Here is a 17,515-nt window from a genome sequence, read left to right as displayed (position 1 = left end):
CCATCTGCACTCTCCCAGACAGTTCACAATCTTAATTTTACTGCGTTATAGTTGTGGTGGTTCGGGTGATGGGAGGGAGGAGCAGGGGCTTCTGCTGCTGAGCTGTATTTGGTTTCTGCGGCCCTGGTTCCTGAGGAAAGGGAACCATTTACAATGTCAGCTGTCATGGAAGCCAGAAGGGAATTTAATGAGCAGTTTAGTAGGAATGTTGTCAAAGGAACAGGAAGGGAGTCTAATGCAGATGAGCTTGGAGAGGACATATGGGGAAATGGAAGAGAAACTAGAGATATATGTTGGGTTTAGGACTAGGGCAGTAGGGAAGTTTGGCTTGGTGGGCAAGGGGAAGGAGGGAAACAGCAGAGGTAGCTGAACAGATAGTCTCAATCTTAATGACAAATAAGTCCACAAGCTTCTCACTTGTTGTAAGTGAGGGTGGAGGGAACAGGAAAAAGGGGTTGAAGGAGACAGTTAGTAGTGGAGAAAAGGTAATCTTTGTTCTCCAGGGTGATCCTATGTTACAAGCTGTTTCCTATGATTCAAGGACTGCGCTCCTAGGTTACAGGACTCTCTTCTTCATTACAAAGTTGGCTGGTTTCTTCCTTTCTTCATTAAAGAAACAAAACCTGTTACTGAAGGTTAAAGCACGTACAGTCTCTGTCTGGCCATATCCTTCATAGATATCTAAGCCCGTCTGTTCTTTCCATTTCTCCATCACCTCAGGATATATGGGCTCACCAGCACACACACAGTGCTGGAGGTTTTTGAATCTGTAACTAAATTAAAAGAAAAATAAGTCAGGCCATGAGTGGTGCAGAGTTTTCAGCATCATTCTCATTGGTGGAAATTTTAACCCCAAAAAACGGTTGGATTGGGATCGAGTGATAAAAATATGAATCCCGACCCCAACCCGGCCTCTTCCAGTTTTAACAGAGGCGTGCTCCCAAGAGGTGGGTTGGGACTTTAAATATTATAATGAAGCTGCATGCCTCATTTTGAAGCACCATTTTCAATTTAACTCTGGGCGGCTGTGTTTCCTGGGTCTTAGAAAACCCGACAGCTAAAGAAGGCAAGGACTGCTGGATCCAGTGTTCCTGCCTTGCCAACCCTGCCCCTCCATGATCGGACCCCGTCCCCACACCGATCTCCGATTATCGACCCCCGGCCTCCACTCCAGTCTATGATCTCCATCATCCAATCCAGCCTGCGATCCTCGGTCCCTGGCCCCTAACCCCTAGTCCAGTCTGCGATTCCTTGGTCCCCGAACCCTGGCCCCCTCCGATCTATGGCCTTTCTACCCCCTTGCCGATCTCCGGCTCCTTTGCCGATCCCCGGCCTTCCTACCTTCCCAACCTCCCACAATCTCCGATCCCTCCTTCCTGCTGCTCACACGACAGCCAGCCAGCCTCTCAATGTGACTGGCTGTGGGCAGGAGACAGAGAAACAATAAAGGGGCCGAAATTGCATATCGCCCCTGAAGCGAAATTGGCATAACGCTCCTCACAGGAAGTGGAGCGCAATGTTGCATGCTCCACTTCCTCTCGGGGCGGAATCAGGGCGCTACGTGGGCGCATCGTGGAGTGCTACGTGCCCTCTCCGCGTAGCGTTGACACATTTCAATGCCCTTCCCCTTCCATTAAAGGGGAGGGATGCTGCGAGCTCTGCAGGCCTTTTGATGGGCATCCACTGGGCCACCGGGGGTGCGGGGTGCCATGGTGGCAGCCCAGCACCGATAAAAAGAAATGCTGGCGCACAGTGTAGTGCACCTCTCCTTTGACTTTTGCCCTGCGAGTGAAATGCGGCCCTTTTCACAACCCGTGAGACTGGCGCTGACGTCACCAGCAGCCGCCTCATGGGGCGCTGCCCAATTTCTGTCATGGGACGGAAATGGGTTGCCACGTACGGCGATAACGTCATCGCCGGAGGTGCGACGGCCCGGGGCACTACAAGTAGGGGCACGGTGCCACTGGATTCAGGCACAATTTCGCAGGAGCTGGTGGCGCCCCTCCTGCAGGTGAAAACATTTTCACACCCCGTTAGCGCTCCCCCAAAGGCGCTAACAGGAGACGCACAACATGGGAATTTTGCTCCCAAAATGTTAATCACAGTCTGCCGTTAAATTCAGCAAGACCTCAGCTAATCCCGTTCTTCCAGATTTCCCGTCCGCATTCCAGTGTCCGCCACCCGCTTCCTATCCACCTCCAAGTTAAAATCTTGCCTAACATTGTCTGTTTAGATAAGTTCTCAATATACCGTGCGTCGGAACTAGAATGAAAAGCATCACATTTTTTTTGAATATTATGAACATGTTAAAGTCCCTAGTCAGGTAGGCTATATTTATAATTTAGTTTTTGGAAACACAAGTTATAGATTTCATAAATATTTGAACAACCAAACCCAATGTGGATACAATTCAAAGATCTGGAGAATCAATTGCTGAGAACATAAAAACTGACTGCAAAAGCTTCTATATATATGTGAAGAGAAAAAGATTAGTGAAAACAAACGTAGGTCCCTTGCAGTCAGATTCAGGTGAATTTATAATGGGGAACAAAGAAATGGCGGACCAGTTAAACAAATACTTGGTTCTGTTTTCACGAAGGAAGACACAAATAACCTTCTGGAAATACTAGGGGACCGAGGGTCTAGTGAGAAGGAGGAACTGAAGGATATCCTTATAAAGCGGGAAATTGTGTTAGGGAAATTAATGGGATTGAAGGCCAATAAATCCCTGGGGCCTGATAGTCTGCATCCCAGAGTATTTAAGGAAGTGGCCCTGGAAATAGTGGATGCATTGGTGATCATTTTCCAGCAGTCTATCGACTCTGGATCAGTTCCTATGGACTGGAGGGTACCTAATGTAATACCACTGTTTCAAAAAGGGAGAGAGAAAACGGGTAATTATAGACCGGTTAGCCTGACATCAGTAGTGGGGAAAATGTTGAAATCAATTATTAAAGATGAAATAGCAGCGCATTTGGAAAGCAGTGACAGGATCGGTCCAAGTCAGCATGGATTTATGAAAGGGAATTCATGCTTGACAAATCTTCTGGAATTTTTTGAGGATGTAACTAGTAGAGTGGAGAAGGGAGAACTACTGGATGTGGTGTATTTGGACTTTCAAAAGGCTTTTGACAAGATCCCACACAAGAGATTGGTGTGCAAAATCAAAGCACATGGTATTGGGGTAATGTACTGAAGTGGATAGAGAACTGGTTGGCAGACAGGAAGCAGAGAGCCAGGATAAACGGATCCTTTTCAGAATGGCAGGCAGTGACTAGTGGAGTGCCATAGGGCTCAGTGCTGGGACCCCAGCTCTTCACAATATACATTAATGATTTAGATGAAGGAATTGAGTGTAATATCTCCAAGTTTGCAGATGACACTAAACTGGGGGTGGTGTGAGCTGTGAGGAGGACGCTAAAAGGCTGCAGGGTGACTTGGACAGGTGAGTGGGCCAATGCATGGCAGATGCAGTATAATGTGGATAAATGTGAGGTTATCCACTTTGGGGGCACAAACGTGAAGTCAGAATATTATCTGAATGGCGGCAGACTAGGAAAAGGGAAGGTGCAACGAGACCTGGGTGTCATGGTTCATCAGTCATTGAAAGAATGCAGGTACAGCAGGTGGTGAAGAAGGCAAATGGTATGTTGGCCTTCATAGCTAGGGGATTTGAGTATAGGAGCAGGGAGGTCTTACTGCAGTTGTACAGGGCCTTAGTGAGGCCTCACCTGGAATATTGTGTTCAGATTTGGTCTCCTAACCTAAGAAGGACGTTCTTGCTATTGAGGGAGTGCAGCGAAGGGTCACCAGACAGATTCCCGGGATGGCAGGACTGACATATGAGAAAAGACTGGATCAATTAGGCCTTTATACACTGGAGTTTAGAAGGATGAGAGGGGATCTCATAGAAACTTATAAGATTCTGATGGGACTGGACAGGTTAGATGCAGGAAGAATGTTCCCGATGTTGGGAAAGTCCAGAACCAGGAAACACAGTCTTAGGATAAGGGGTAGGCCATTTAGGACTGAGATGAGGAGAAACTTCTTCACTCAGAGAGTTGTTAACCTGTGGAATTCCCTACCGCAGAGAGTTGTTGATGCCAGTTCATTGGATATATTCAAGAGGGAGTTAGATATGGCCCTTACGGCTAAAGGGATCAAGGGGTATGGAGAGAAAGCAGGAAAGGGGTACTGAGGGAATGATCAGCCATGATCTTATTGAATGGTGGTGCAGGCTCGAAGTGTTGAATGGCCTACTCCTGCACCTATTTTCGATGTTTCTATGTTTCTAATTCAGACTGCAGGAGTTCAGCTTACAAAAGGGACTCAAAATTAGATTAGTACTTTTGCTTTATTTTAGATATGCTGGGCTAGTTTGTGTGTCTTGCAGTGCGAGGGTGCTCCCACTTCCTTACCTAAACAGTTTTGGTGTGGCCTTTGTAGTAGCATGTGACAACACAAAGGCCTAGAAATTGGATATGGTCATGAAACGGGCAGTATTAAGGCCCAATGATGTTAAGCTGGTCAGGTCAAAATGGTCTCGGCAGCAGGCCAAATTCATGCTCAATCCTCATTAACATGATTGCGTTCTTGATTTCAGCACTAACCGGTCAGCCTGACATCGGTAGTGGGTAAAATGATGGAATCAATTATTAAGGATGTCATAGCAGTGCATTTGGAAAGAGGTGACATGATAGGTCCAAGTCAGCATGGATTTGTGAAAGGGAAATCATGCTTGACAAATCTTCTGGAATTTTTTGAGGATGTTTCCAGTAGAGTGGACAAGGGAGATCCAGTTGATGTGGTATATTTGGACTTTCAGAAGGCGTTCGACAAGGTCCCACACAAGAGATTGATGTGCAAAGTTAGAGCACATGGGATTGGGGGTAGTGTGCTGACTTGGATTGAGAACTGGTTGTCAGACAGGAAGCAAAGAGTAGGAGTAAATGGGTACTTTTCAGAATGGCAGGCAGTGACTAGTGGGGTACCGCAAGGTTCTGTGCTGGGGCCCCAGCTGTTTACACTGTACATTAATGATTTAGATGAGGGGATTAAATGTAGTATCTCCAAATTTGCGGATGACACTAAGTTAGGTGGCAGTGTGAGCTGCGAGGAGGATGCTGTGAGGCTGCAGAGCGACTTGGATAGGTTAGGTGAGTGGGCAAATGCATGGCAGATGAAGTATAATGTGGATAAATGTGAGGTTATCCACTTTGGTGGTAAAAACAGAGAGACAGACTATTATCTGAATGGTGACAGATTAGGAAAAGGGGAGGTGCAAAGAGACCTGGGTGTCGTGGTACATCAGTCATTGAAGGTTGGCATGCAGGTGCAGCAGGCGGTTAAGAAAGCAAATGGCATGTTGGCCTTCATAGCGAGGGGATTTGAATACAGGGGCAGGGAGGTGTTGCTACAGTTGTACAGGGCATTGGTGAGGCCACACCTGGAGTATTGTGTACAGTTTTGGTCTCCTAACCTGAGGAAGGACATTCTTGCTATTGAGGGAGTGCAGCGAAGGTTCACCAGACTGATTCCCGGGATGGCGGGACTGACCTATCAAGAAAGACTGGATCAACTGGGCTTGTATTCACTGGAGTTCAGAAGAATGAGAGGGGACCTCATAGAAACATTTAAAATTCTGACGGGGTTAGACAGGTTAGATGCAGGAAGAATATTCCCAATGTTGGGGAAGTCCAGAACCAGAGGTCACAGTCTAAGGATAAGGGGTAAGCCATTTAGGACCGAGATGCGGAGGAACTTCTTCACCCAGAGAGTGGTGAACCTGTGGAATTCTCTACCACAGAAAGTTGTTGAGGCCAATTCACTAAATATATTCAAAAAGGAGTTAGATGAGGTCCTTACTACTAGGGGGATCAAGGGGTATGGCGAGAAAGCAGGAATGGGGTACTGAAGTTGAATGTTCAGCCATGAACTCATTGAATGGCGGTGCAGGCTAGAAGGGCCGAATGGCCTACTCCTGCACCTATTTTCTATGTTTCTATGTTTCTAAAACCACTGCTCATTGGCTTAACACTCAACAGGTGGGCCAATATCAGGCCCAGTCTAATTCCCAATCATGTTTGCCACAGGCTTTATTCATAGAAACATAGAAAATAGGTGCAGGAGCATGCCATTCAGCCCTTCTAGCCTGCACCGCCATTCAATGAGTTCATGGCTGAACATGAAACTTCAGTACCCCCTTCCTGCTTTCTCGCCATACCCCTTGATCCCCCGAGTAGTAAGGACTTCATCTAACTCCCTTTTGAATATATTTAGTGAATTGGCCTCAACTACTTTCTGTGGTAGAGAATTCCACAGGTTCACCACTCTCTGGGTGAAGAAGTTTCTCCGCATCTCGGTCCTAAATGGCTTACCCCTTATCCTCAGACTGTGACCACTGTTTCTGGACTTCCCCAACATTGGGAACATTCTTCCTGCATCTAACCTGTCTAAACCCGTCAGAATTTTAAACGTTTCTATGAGGTCCCCTCTCACTCTTCTGAACTCCAGTGAATACAAGCCCAGTTGATCCAGTCTTTCTTGATAGGTCAGTCCCACCATCCCGGGAATCAGTCTGGTGAATCTTCGCTGCACTCCTTCAATAGCAAGAATGTCCTTCCTCAAGTTAGGAGACCAAAACTGTACACAATACTCCAGTATTTAAAGGGGAGGTGCACTAGTCCTGCAGCACCTCATTGTCAAGCCATTCACAACTTCAGCTGGAAGAAGATGGCAGTGTAAACACATGGCGGAGCCTTAGCACAGGGAGAGCGAATGAGCCAGCAGATTTCCAGATGCGGCTCTTGAGTCACTAGTCATGGTGGTGGAGAGGAGGTGGGCTGTCCTCTTCCCACACACTAGCAGGAAGCCCTTGCCACACACCTCTTGAAGGCTCTGGCAGGGGATAACTGCCAATGAGATGGCCAGCACTGTGGTCCCAAGGCCATCTGTTATGTATGCATACTTGTATTGTTATATGATGTCTGTAACACTGAATATACCTTTACACTGTACACACCTTACCTGTACATCAGAGGATGTTGCTGCTGGAGACCCAATGTTTGTGCTGCAGTGGAAGCGCAGACTGCTCTCATGAAGTCTCAGCTCGATGTCACCCAAGCTCAGAATGTCATGCAGAGGGTGCTGCTGCACACAGCAGGTAACGCAGTATAAAAGGGAGCTCACCTCTAGGTATCCTTACTCGAGGAGCTGCAAATAAAGGACTACAGTCTGCACAGTTTGAGTACCATACCCTGCCTCGTGCAGTCATTACCAAGGTGCCTACATACATAATACCATCTAATGCTGAAAGAAATTTAATGACCTCACATAGCAGGTCATGGTGTGTGAAGGCTTCAGCAAATGACAAGTCCCACCACCTGCACCATAAGCATCACACATCCCCAGCACTCATCTACCAACAATCTCTACCTATCACCATTCACACCTCGCAAACATAGCTTCACTTCATCCTCACAACCTTACCACTGCTGCAACATTCATGCCCACATCTCACACCTTGCACACACTGACAGCTATTCAACTATGACAGGCACATCACCCAAACACAATGCACCACAATCACTCATACACTTCTCTTTCTCTTGCGCAGACTGCCATCCTCAGCCAGCTGGAGGAGTGCTGGAGATCATTAGTTGGCAGATAATAGAGGCTGTGGCACCCTGCGAGGTCGAGCCTCTTGGGAACAATAACAATATGCTCATTCCTAATCCTTCTTTTCACATCCTACTTCCCCTCATCACAAAATCTCTTCTAACTTTCAAGCTGCTGATGCTGTATGCATACATAACTTGCTTCCCCTCGCTCCCCTCATCATAACCTGACTATCGTGTGTTTCTAAGATAATTAAGACCAAGCACCTGAGCAGCCTGAGGCGATGCACAAGAGCGAGGGGAAGGAAGAAGAAGAAGACACAGAGTCACTGCATTTGTCACTCGCAGACACCAACTCAGAAGCTGGTACTGCGCATACTTTAGAGGCTAGTGTGGAGGCAGGATCTGCACAGTGTGAGGTACTTGGCACAAGTGGGCTGCAGCAAGGTTAGGGGCAAAGTTAGCTTGGGATCCAGCTCCCCGAAGGGCAAGTTCACATGCGAGTTCTGCTGCACAGGACTTGGGTGAGGACCTCGATGGGGCGGCCTTCAGAAATGCTAGGTGCACTGGCAAGCCTGCCAGAGCCTCTTGCTAATGTCAAGGAGTATGGAGTAGATCGGCTCCAACATTGCATGGGGCTCTGCGCAGAGCTTGCAACCCAGGATTTCCAGGCTGGAAATGATAGATCACTCCCAAAGAGACCTTGTCGACACAGACATGGTGCTGTGCGTGATGGCCGATGTCGCGGCTGCCATTCCAGTACAGGTGAAAGCGACCCAATGTTTGTGCTGCAGTGGAAGCACAGACTGCTCGATGCCACCCAAGCTCAGACTGTCATGCAGTCTCAGCTTTCATGCAGTCATGCAGTCTCAGCTTTGTACCATCCAAGTTCAGACTAGGGGTATGGCGAGAAAGCAGGAATGGGGTACTGAAGTTGAATGTTCAGCCATGAACTCATTGAATGGCGGTGCAGGCTAGAAGGGCCGAATGGCCTACTCCTGCACCTATTTTCTATGTTTCTATGTTTCTACTCTCATGCAGTCTCAGCTTGATGCCACTTAAGCTCAGACTGCTGCCACTGTGGCTGGGTTTACCAGTGTCGACAGGGGCTTGCAGGGCATTGCAGCAGCCCTATGCTCCAACAGATTGCTCAAAATGCTGAGGCACCACCCCGGGGGAGTGGCAGTGGGTCAGTGGAGCAGGATGGCAGCATTCCTGTTCCCACCACTGCCACTCCACCATTGCCCTTGCTGCTGCCTGTCGGCCAACCGTTTCCGCCCATGCCGAGGTGGTGTAGTGTACAGCCGGGCCTTCTAGGCCAGAGCTGCTCAAGGTTGTCCTGTAAGGCCATCTTAAGTCTCCCCCATGGAAACTTAGCTGCCTTCCACAAGCAATGCTAGCAGCCACCGGGGGAGCACTTTGTAGGAGCACTAGGACAGAAAAGGGCACCCGAACAACAGGCACAAAGGGACTGCACAAAGGTGATTTGTTCAAATTTTAAGTGTAAACATGTGTCTATTGATTTTGGATAAATGTATTAATTTTGTTTGGAATCTTTTGTTGTGGTTCTCATTTCAGCTTCAATGCCCAAAAATATGCTGTAATATTCCGTGACAGAGGGATGATATGATGGGGATGTGGTGAGCAACGGGGATCTGGGGTTTCATTCATTGGAATCTGAGTCTGATGAGGCATTCACGGCCAGCCCGTCTGGAAGGGGAATTGGCTGCCAGCATCCTCCTTCCCTCCCTCCCTTGTCCTCTTCCACCTCCTCCTGAGGTGGTCCCTGGTGGCATGGGTTACGTCCTCATGATGGTCAAGTTGTGAATCATGCAACAGACCATCACAAAATGGGACACCTGCTCAGCTGTGAACTGGAGGGGTTCACCTGAACAGTCAAGGCAGCGGAACTGTTGTTTCTGTAGCCCAATGGTCTGCTCGACAACGTGAAAGCATGACTCTCATTTTGAGTGCTGTGCATGAGTATCAGGGTAGCGGAGAGGAGACATAAGCTAGGTGCAGAACGAATAGCCCTAATCTCCAAGCAGTCGCCCTCGAGTTTGATGTGATGGCTGGAAGATTGTTGGCACACTGGACTGACGCAGGATGAAGGCATCATGGCTACTGCCAGGTTAGCAGGCATTAACCATCAAGAAGCGCTGGGTGTGGTCGCACACCAACTGTGTCATGTATGTAAACTTGTATATACCTTGTACAACCACCAGAGGGCTCATCCTCTGGAGTCTCAAGGGATCCCACAATCCCTTGGGAGCACAGGTACTTAAGGAGGCCTCACAGGCTGGAGAGGCACGCTGGAGACCTGCAATAAAAGGTCACACTTTACTTTGAGCTCACAGTATCCAGTCAGACTTTTTATTCATATATAACAACTGGCGATGAGATACAGATGACGAACCCAACATGCAGAGAATAGTGGGCATCCTGGAGAAATTCTTGGAGGGAGATGATTGGGAAACCTTTGTAGAGCGACTCAACCAATAATTCATGGCCAATGAGCTGGAAGGATAAGCGAATGCTGCCAAACGAAGGGCGATTCTCCTCACCGTCTGCGGGGCACCAACATATGGCCTCATAAAAAATCTGTTTGCTCCAGCGAAACCCACAGAGAAATCGTACGGTGATTTGTGCACACTGGTCCGGGAGCACCTGAACCTGAAGGAAAGCGTTCTGATGGCGAGGTACCGGTTCTACACCTACAAAAGGTCTGAAGGCCAGGAAGTGGCAAGTTATGTCGCCGAGCAAAGACGCCTTGCAGGACATTGCGAATTTGAAGGACATTTGGAGCACATGGTCAGAGACTTTTACGTGCTTGGCATTGGCCATGAAGTGATACTTCGCAAACTTTTGACTGTAGAGACCCTAACCTTGAGTAAGGCCATAGCGATAACCCAGGCGTTGATTGCCACCAGTGACAATACTAAGCAAATCTCTCAGCACATGAGTGCTGCTACAAGTACTGTGAACAAAGTGATGTTGTTTTCAAATCGCAACGTACAGGGCAGGCCCCATATGGCTGCAGCTGCACGTCCACAGATGTCTCAAAGTGTACCATCAATGGTGATGAATGCAAGGCCATTAACACCTTGTGGCGCTGCGGGGGTGATCATCGTTTCCATTCATGTCGCTTCAAAGGGTATGTTTGCAAGGGCTGTGGAACAATGGGACACCTCCAACAGATGTGCAGGCCAGCTGCAAACCCTGTTAATCCTGCAAACCATCATGTTGCAGAGGAGGACAGATCCACTGCAGATCACGACGAACCAGAGCCTCAGACTGAGGCGGCAGAGGCATATGGGGTGCACACATTTACCACAAAGTGTTGCCCGATCATGCTGAAGGTTGAATTAAATGGACTCCCGGTGTCAATGGAGCTGGACACGGGCGCAAGCCAGTCCATCATGAGCAAAAAGACTTTCAAAAAAATTGTGGTGCAGCAAGGCCTCAAGGCCAGTCTTGACTCCCATTCGCATGAAACTGAGAACTTACACAAAGGAACTGATTCCCGTAATCGGCAGTGCTACTGTAAAGGTCTCCTACGATGGAGCGGTGCACAAGCTACCACTCTGGGTGGTACCGGGCGATGGTCCCATGCTGCTCGGCAGGAGCTGGCTGGGAAAGATACGCTGGAACTGGGACGACGTCCAAGCGCTCTCATCTGCTGACAACACTTCATGTGCCCAGATCTTAAACAAGTTCCCTTTGCTGTTTGAACTAGGCATCGGGAAGTTCCAAGGAGCAAAAGTGCAGATCCACCTAATTTCGGGACGCTACCCATCCATCACAAGGCGAGAGCAGTACCGTACATGATGAGAGAAAGGGTAGAGATCAAGCTGGACCGGCTGCAACGAGAGGGCATCATTTTGCCAATCGAATTCAATGACTGGGCCAGTCCGATTGTTCCAGTCCTCAAGGGAGATGGCACCATCAGAATCTGTGGTGATTACAAAGTAACTATCAATCGTTTCTCCCTGCAGGATCAATACTCACTACCAAAGGCTGACGACCTTTCTGCTATGCTGGCGGGAGGAAAGACTTTACGAAGCTGGACTTGACCTCGGCCTACATGACGCAGGAGCTGGAGGAATCATTGAAGGACCTCACAACACGCACAAAGGTCTCTTCATTTATAACAGATGCCCATTTGGAAATCGATCAGCCGCGGCGATATTCCAGAGAAACATGGAAAGCTTTTTAAAGTCGGTCCCGCACACGGTGGTCTTCCAGGACGTCATCTTTGTTACAGGTTGGGACACAGTCGAGCATCTGCAGAACCTGGAGGAGGTTCTTAGTCGACTCAACCGCGTGGGGCTCCGGCTGAAATGCCGAAGTGCGTTTTCCTGGCGCCTGAAGTGGAGTTCCTGGGGAGAAGAATCGCGGCGGACGGCATCAGGCCCACCGATTCGAAGACTGAGGCAATCGAGAACGCATCGAGGCCACAGAACGTGATGGAGCTGAGGTCGTTTCTTGGAATCCTGAACTACTTTGGTAACCTCTTACCAGGTCTCAGCACACTGTTAGAACCACTGCATGCCTTACTGCATAAAGAAGACGAATGGGTTTGGGGCAAAAGCTTAGAAAATGCCTTTGTAAAAGCTAGAAAATTGTTAAGCTCAAATAAATTGCTTGTGTCGTAAGATCCATGTAAGCATTTGGTACTAGCATGTGATGCATCGTCATGTGGCGTCGGGTGTGTATTGCAACAAGCTAATGAATCTGGGAAATTGCAACCAGTTGCTTATGCATCCAGAACTCTGTCTAAGGCTGACAGACCCTACAGCATGATTGAAAAAGAAGTGTTAGCGTGTGTCTATGGGGTAAAGAAAATGCATCAATATCTGTTTGGGCTAAAATTTGAATTGGAAACGGACCATAAGCCACTAATATCCCTGTTTTATGAGAGTAAGGGGATAAATACGAATGCATTGGCCTGCATCTACAAATGGATGCTTACGTTGTCCGCATACAACTACGCCATCCCCCACAGGCCAGGCACAGAAAACTGTGCCAATGCTCTCAGTAGGCTGCCATTGCCCACCATGGAGGTGGAAATGGTGCAGCCCGCAGATTTACTCATGGTTATGGAAGCATTTGAGAGTGAGCAATCCCCGTCACAGCCCGACAGATTAGAACCTGGATGAGTCAGGACCCCTTACTGTCCCTAGTTGATAGAGAATTCAAGCAGGCTGCAAAGTTGAGAAAACACAGACCCCAGTCACAGACCCCTGCCTACGTGAGAATCAGCACATTGCATTGAGCTATAACTCAAGCTTGACATTTCAGGACTTTGGGCAGGGAGCCAATTATGGGCTAACAACACAGACTGTTGGATCAATTGAGCCAATAAGGTCAAAGGGGGCGAGCTCACGATTGTAAATTGATCCAGGATAAGTACAGCCATTTTTTGCCATGTGTTTCAGAAGGACAAAGGGTTGGCCATCAGCCAGTAGTTTGTTGCAGCTGCCAGAATAAAGTTAAATTAAACAACAACCAGAATTCGCATCTCATTGAGAATTAAGAGATCTAACAATTTTGGCATCACGAACAAGATCGCTGAGGGAAGAAACTGAATTTTGGATATCGGACCTACATACTGAGATAAGGACTGCTCTTTATAAAAGTCCTCGGTCAATTGTCTAAATTCTGAAAGCCTCCGGTTTGCGAACCCTCTGGTTGGTAATCGGCTCGAGGTCCCATAGACATCTAAACTTCGGCGGTGTGTTGGTTAATTCATCACCGACCCACTGATCAGCTGGAAAGCCTACGACTCAAGACCCCAGTAAAGAAATTAGTACCATGGCAGCAGAAGATAAGAGCAAAGAATTGCCTACAATTGTTAAAGGCGGGCGGGCACCACCTGAGGTTTCGATAGACGAAATCCTCGAACAGTTGAAAGAATACATAGAGCAACAATTCGACTTATCTAAAGCCTGTATTAAGATCGAACGAAAGTACGGTACCTCCAAAGGACAATAGTCCTTGGACAAGATCAAAAGGGTCTGGGGAAAAACGACCCATATGAAAAATAAAGAACGAACCAGATGGTCCCTAGCCATTATGGGACAGATCCGACAGTGGAATGAGACTATGACGCTATCCCAACATGATAGGGACATGACCAGTACAAAGGACCAATTGCAAGCGGTTTGTGAACAACTGAGACAGAAAAAACTTGAACCTGAAAAGTTGGAAGTGGAAGTTAAAGATCTTAAAGGTGAAATTAAAAAATTGAAAAAATCATTACGTCAAGAGACAGTAATAGGAAAAGGAAAATGTATCAGTTAATTCCCAGGGTACCCATGTTTGGATAAATTAAAAGCGCAAACCCGAAGACACGACCAAGGAATAGATACGAATTCTGAGTCCTCCGACGATACAGGGTCAGAGGATGAAGAATTAGGGGTGCGCTTTGCCCCGTTTAAAAAAAAACGAGTTGTAGTCAAATCAGAAGAGACTGCGGATGAGGGCGGAACCAAAAAAACGAAGAGAAGGGTGTATGCAAAATACTTAGTTCATGATCCGGCAGACCCAGAGAAAATTGATAAATGGTCCAAGGAGTTGCTCAATCCAAAGAAAGGGGGAGTGAAAAACGTGGGACCAATTGGACCGCTTAAGAAATATATATCAACTTCATCCCTGGGACGGCGTGCAAATTTTGACCATAATGGTGCCAAAAACACAAGGAAGAAAATTGTACGACAAGGTAAATGGCGATTTGGGGCGGGATGAGCAAGAATTAGACGCAGGGTGGGATGCGATTAAACACTGGTTGCAAGCCTCCAGTCCAGCTAAGACAGACTGGGGAAAAATTGCAGGCTGCCAACAGAAAGGAGGTCCTGGAGTATGACGAGCGGTTTAGATGCACGTGGCTAGAACATTCGGGTATGAATGATACGGATAAGGAAATAGATGGACAAGAGTTTGGACCCTGAAAGCAGCTTTCGTGGCAGGTCTAAAGCCGGAACTGTCCAAAATGCTTAAGATAGTGTTACCGGACTGGGAAGGTAGAGGAACTACCTTTGCAGTGTTGGTGGATTGATGTAACCAATTAGACAGGGATATGGGAGCTAAAGTCCGAGCTGTGCAGGCTATGGGATGGAAATCCCAGGATTCCGATAAACAGTGTTTAGGAAAATTACCCGGAAAATATCATTATTGTGGGAAAGAAGGTCACTGGGCCAAGACGTGCAGGGCGAAACAGCAAGGTCATGGCTGGGGAAGAGGACGCAGCCAGGGATACAATTCAGCCAACAAACCAGGCTTGTCACAAGATAACGACCTCATAGAAGCATTTAAGTGACTGACAATATAACAACAGAAAGAGTTACTTGGGATAGCAAAAAACGATTAGAGTCCGCCCTGGCCCCCCTCCTCGCACTAATACAACAGAGGGGAGATGGGCTATATATAACTGTGAGGGTGGGCGATAAGGATGTGGACTGTCTTTCAGACACGGGCGGAATTAACATGCTTACCCCTACAATATGGAGACTCTTTGTCATTGGATGGTAGGGCACGTACAGCCTATGGCGTTGGGGGCCATAAAATGGAAATTAAAAGGACAACACCGGTACTTATAGGGCTGGGTCCACATGAACTAACCAAGCTGATCTGGATAGGCCCAGTAGATCAACCCCTTTTGGGAATGGACATCCTAATCCAAGTAGGTTCATCATTGCATTTCAAGGATGGTCCGGTTGACATGGTCAATTAGAACTTTTAAGAAGAATTGAAGGAACACCCGATATGGGCTAAAGATAAGAACGATTGTGGCCTACTCCAGATGGAGCCTGCGTCATTTACCGGGACCAAGCCTCCATGCACTAAACAGTATCCCATCAGTCCAACTGCCATTGTGGGAATCCTACCTGTTATTCAGCAATTGGAGAAACAAGGGGTGCTTATTAAACACATAGTTCCTCCAATAGCCCCATGTGGCCGGTACAGAAATCTAATGAAACTTGACGTTTGACCGTCGATTATAGGAAAGCTAACCAGTGTATTGATCAAAAAACTCCTTTGGTCACAGATCCCTCCACCATTTTTAATGCCCTCAAACCAGAACATAAATATTTCTTGGTTATAGGTATGACCAATGAATTTTGGTCGGTGCCTCTGGCACCAGACGTTCGACAATGGTTTGCTTTCACTGTCCAAGGACAACAGTATACTTGGACCCGGTTACCGCAGGGTTTCCACAACAGCCCTATGGTATTCCACATGGCTTTACAAAGACAATTGCGAGAATTACCTCACCTGTCATCCACAGTCATCCAATATGTAGACGATATCCTACTAGCTTCAAACACGGAAGAACAGTATGAACAAGATCTACGAGCTCTGCTGGACTACCTTTGACTGAAAGGACATAAAGCCAGCATCGACAAAGCACAAATATCCCAAGAAGAGATTGTATACCTGGGACAAAAGATTTCACAAGGAAAGAGAGAACTTACCCAAGATAGAACTGCAGCCATTCGGGCTGCTAAACAACCCACCACTATTCAGGAACTAAGGTCTTTTTTGGGATTGTGTAACTTTAACAGAAATTGGATTGAATCCTTCACACAGCTTGCTCAGCCATTGAATGATATCTTAAAGAGGAAACGTGCTTCTAAAGAAGTCATCACCCTCATTAAGGAACAGCAAGAGGCCTTCCTGAGTTTGAAAAAGGCTTTGTGTTTGACACCGGCTCTGGGAATCCCTGACAGTGGTAAGCCATTTACCCTGTTTGTCCATGAGAAAGAAGGATACATGACAGCTATACTGACACAAGAATATGGGGATCGGCAAAGACCTATTGGCTATTATTCGGCAAAACTGGATGCGGTAGCTCTCGGATGGGGAAGTTGCCTAAGGGTCATGGAAGCTACATGTCGAGCGGTAATGCTCACTGTGGGTCTAGTCCTCGACCAAAAGCTGATGGTCAAGTGTCCCCACATTGTACACGCTTAGCTGTCTATGAATAGAATGTCTCAGGTGACGGCAGCTAGATGGACCCACTGGGCAGCAGTTTTGGAAGCTCCTAATCTCCATATCGTCCGGGCCAGCCCGGTTAATCCCACAACTATACTCCCGATTTCAAAATCGAGGGAGCAAGAGGGGGTAGAATGTGAAGAGCATGACTGCGTGGAGACTTTAAAAGAAATAGAAGAAGCAGCCTTAGCAGCAGAGGAGCCTCTGCACAACCCAGACCTCATCCTGTTTACAGATGATTCCTCTTTTGTTGACAATGGTACCAGAAAAGCAGGATGGGCAGTTACAACATTATATGAGGTAGTGGCAAAAGGATGTTTACCCTCAGGAAAGTCAGCACAGCAGTCTGCGTTACGGGCCCTGTCAGAAGCATGTCAAATAGCAGAAGGACAGACAGCTAATGTCTACACAGATTCGCGTTATGCTTTTGGAGTCGCTCACGACTTTGGTCTGCTATGGCGGAAAAGAGGATTCCTCACTGCTGCTGGTACATCTATCTGAAATGGAAAAGAAATCCGAGACTTATTAAAGGCCATACAGTTACCTCAGGAAGTGTCCATCCTGAAGTGTAAGGCCTATACCAAGGGAAATACCACGGAAGCACAGGGAAATGCCCTAGCCGACCAGGCAGCTAAAGATGCTGCCTCACAGGGCGCTTCCCCAGAAGAACCAACACAGATGTGCAGATTGAAAGCACTCAGAACTCTGACACGAGACCTTCAAACAATGCAAAGCGAGTGTTCCCGAGAGGAAAAATGGACATGGATTGAGGCAGGAATTAAGCTATGCGAAGATGGTGTCTGGAGACAAAGAGTTACTGACAAGCCAGTCGCGCCACAAGCGCTTATGCCTTTTTTAGCCCAACAGATCCACTCGTGGGGACACTTAGCCTCACAACAGATAAC

At 47.5% G+C, this 17,515-nt stretch overlaps 1 protein-coding gene across 5 annotated transcripts in view; it reads right to left on the bottom strand.

Annotated features, from left to right (window-relative positions):
- LOC139281118 (acyl-coenzyme A synthetase ACSM3, mitochondrial-like) overlaps positions 1-17,515 on the bottom strand; it is a 152,610-nt gene that overhangs the window by 65,766 nt on the left and 69,329 nt on the right. For all 5 annotated transcript variants that reach the window (XR_011596821.1, XR_011596823.1, XR_011596822.1 and 2 more), the window contains one exon: positions 650-773. Coding sequence is in view for 1 of the 5 variants with exons in the window: in XM_070901083.1 (XP_070757184.1) it covers positions 650-773 (124 nt within the window). In the remaining 4 variants the exon portion in view is untranslated. The remainder of the gene's footprint in view (positions 1-649; positions 774-17,515) is intronic.

The sequence above is a fragment of the Pristiophorus japonicus genome, chromosome 15 (genome assembly GCF_044704955.1).
Source record: "Pristiophorus japonicus isolate sPriJap1 chromosome 15, sPriJap1.hap1, whole genome shotgun sequence".
Lineage (NCBI taxonomy): Eukaryota > Metazoa > Chordata > Chondrichthyes > Pristiophoridae > Pristiophorus > Pristiophorus japonicus.
Note: the sequence above shows the minus strand (reverse complement) of the source record. Positions and strands in the feature narration are given on the sequence as shown.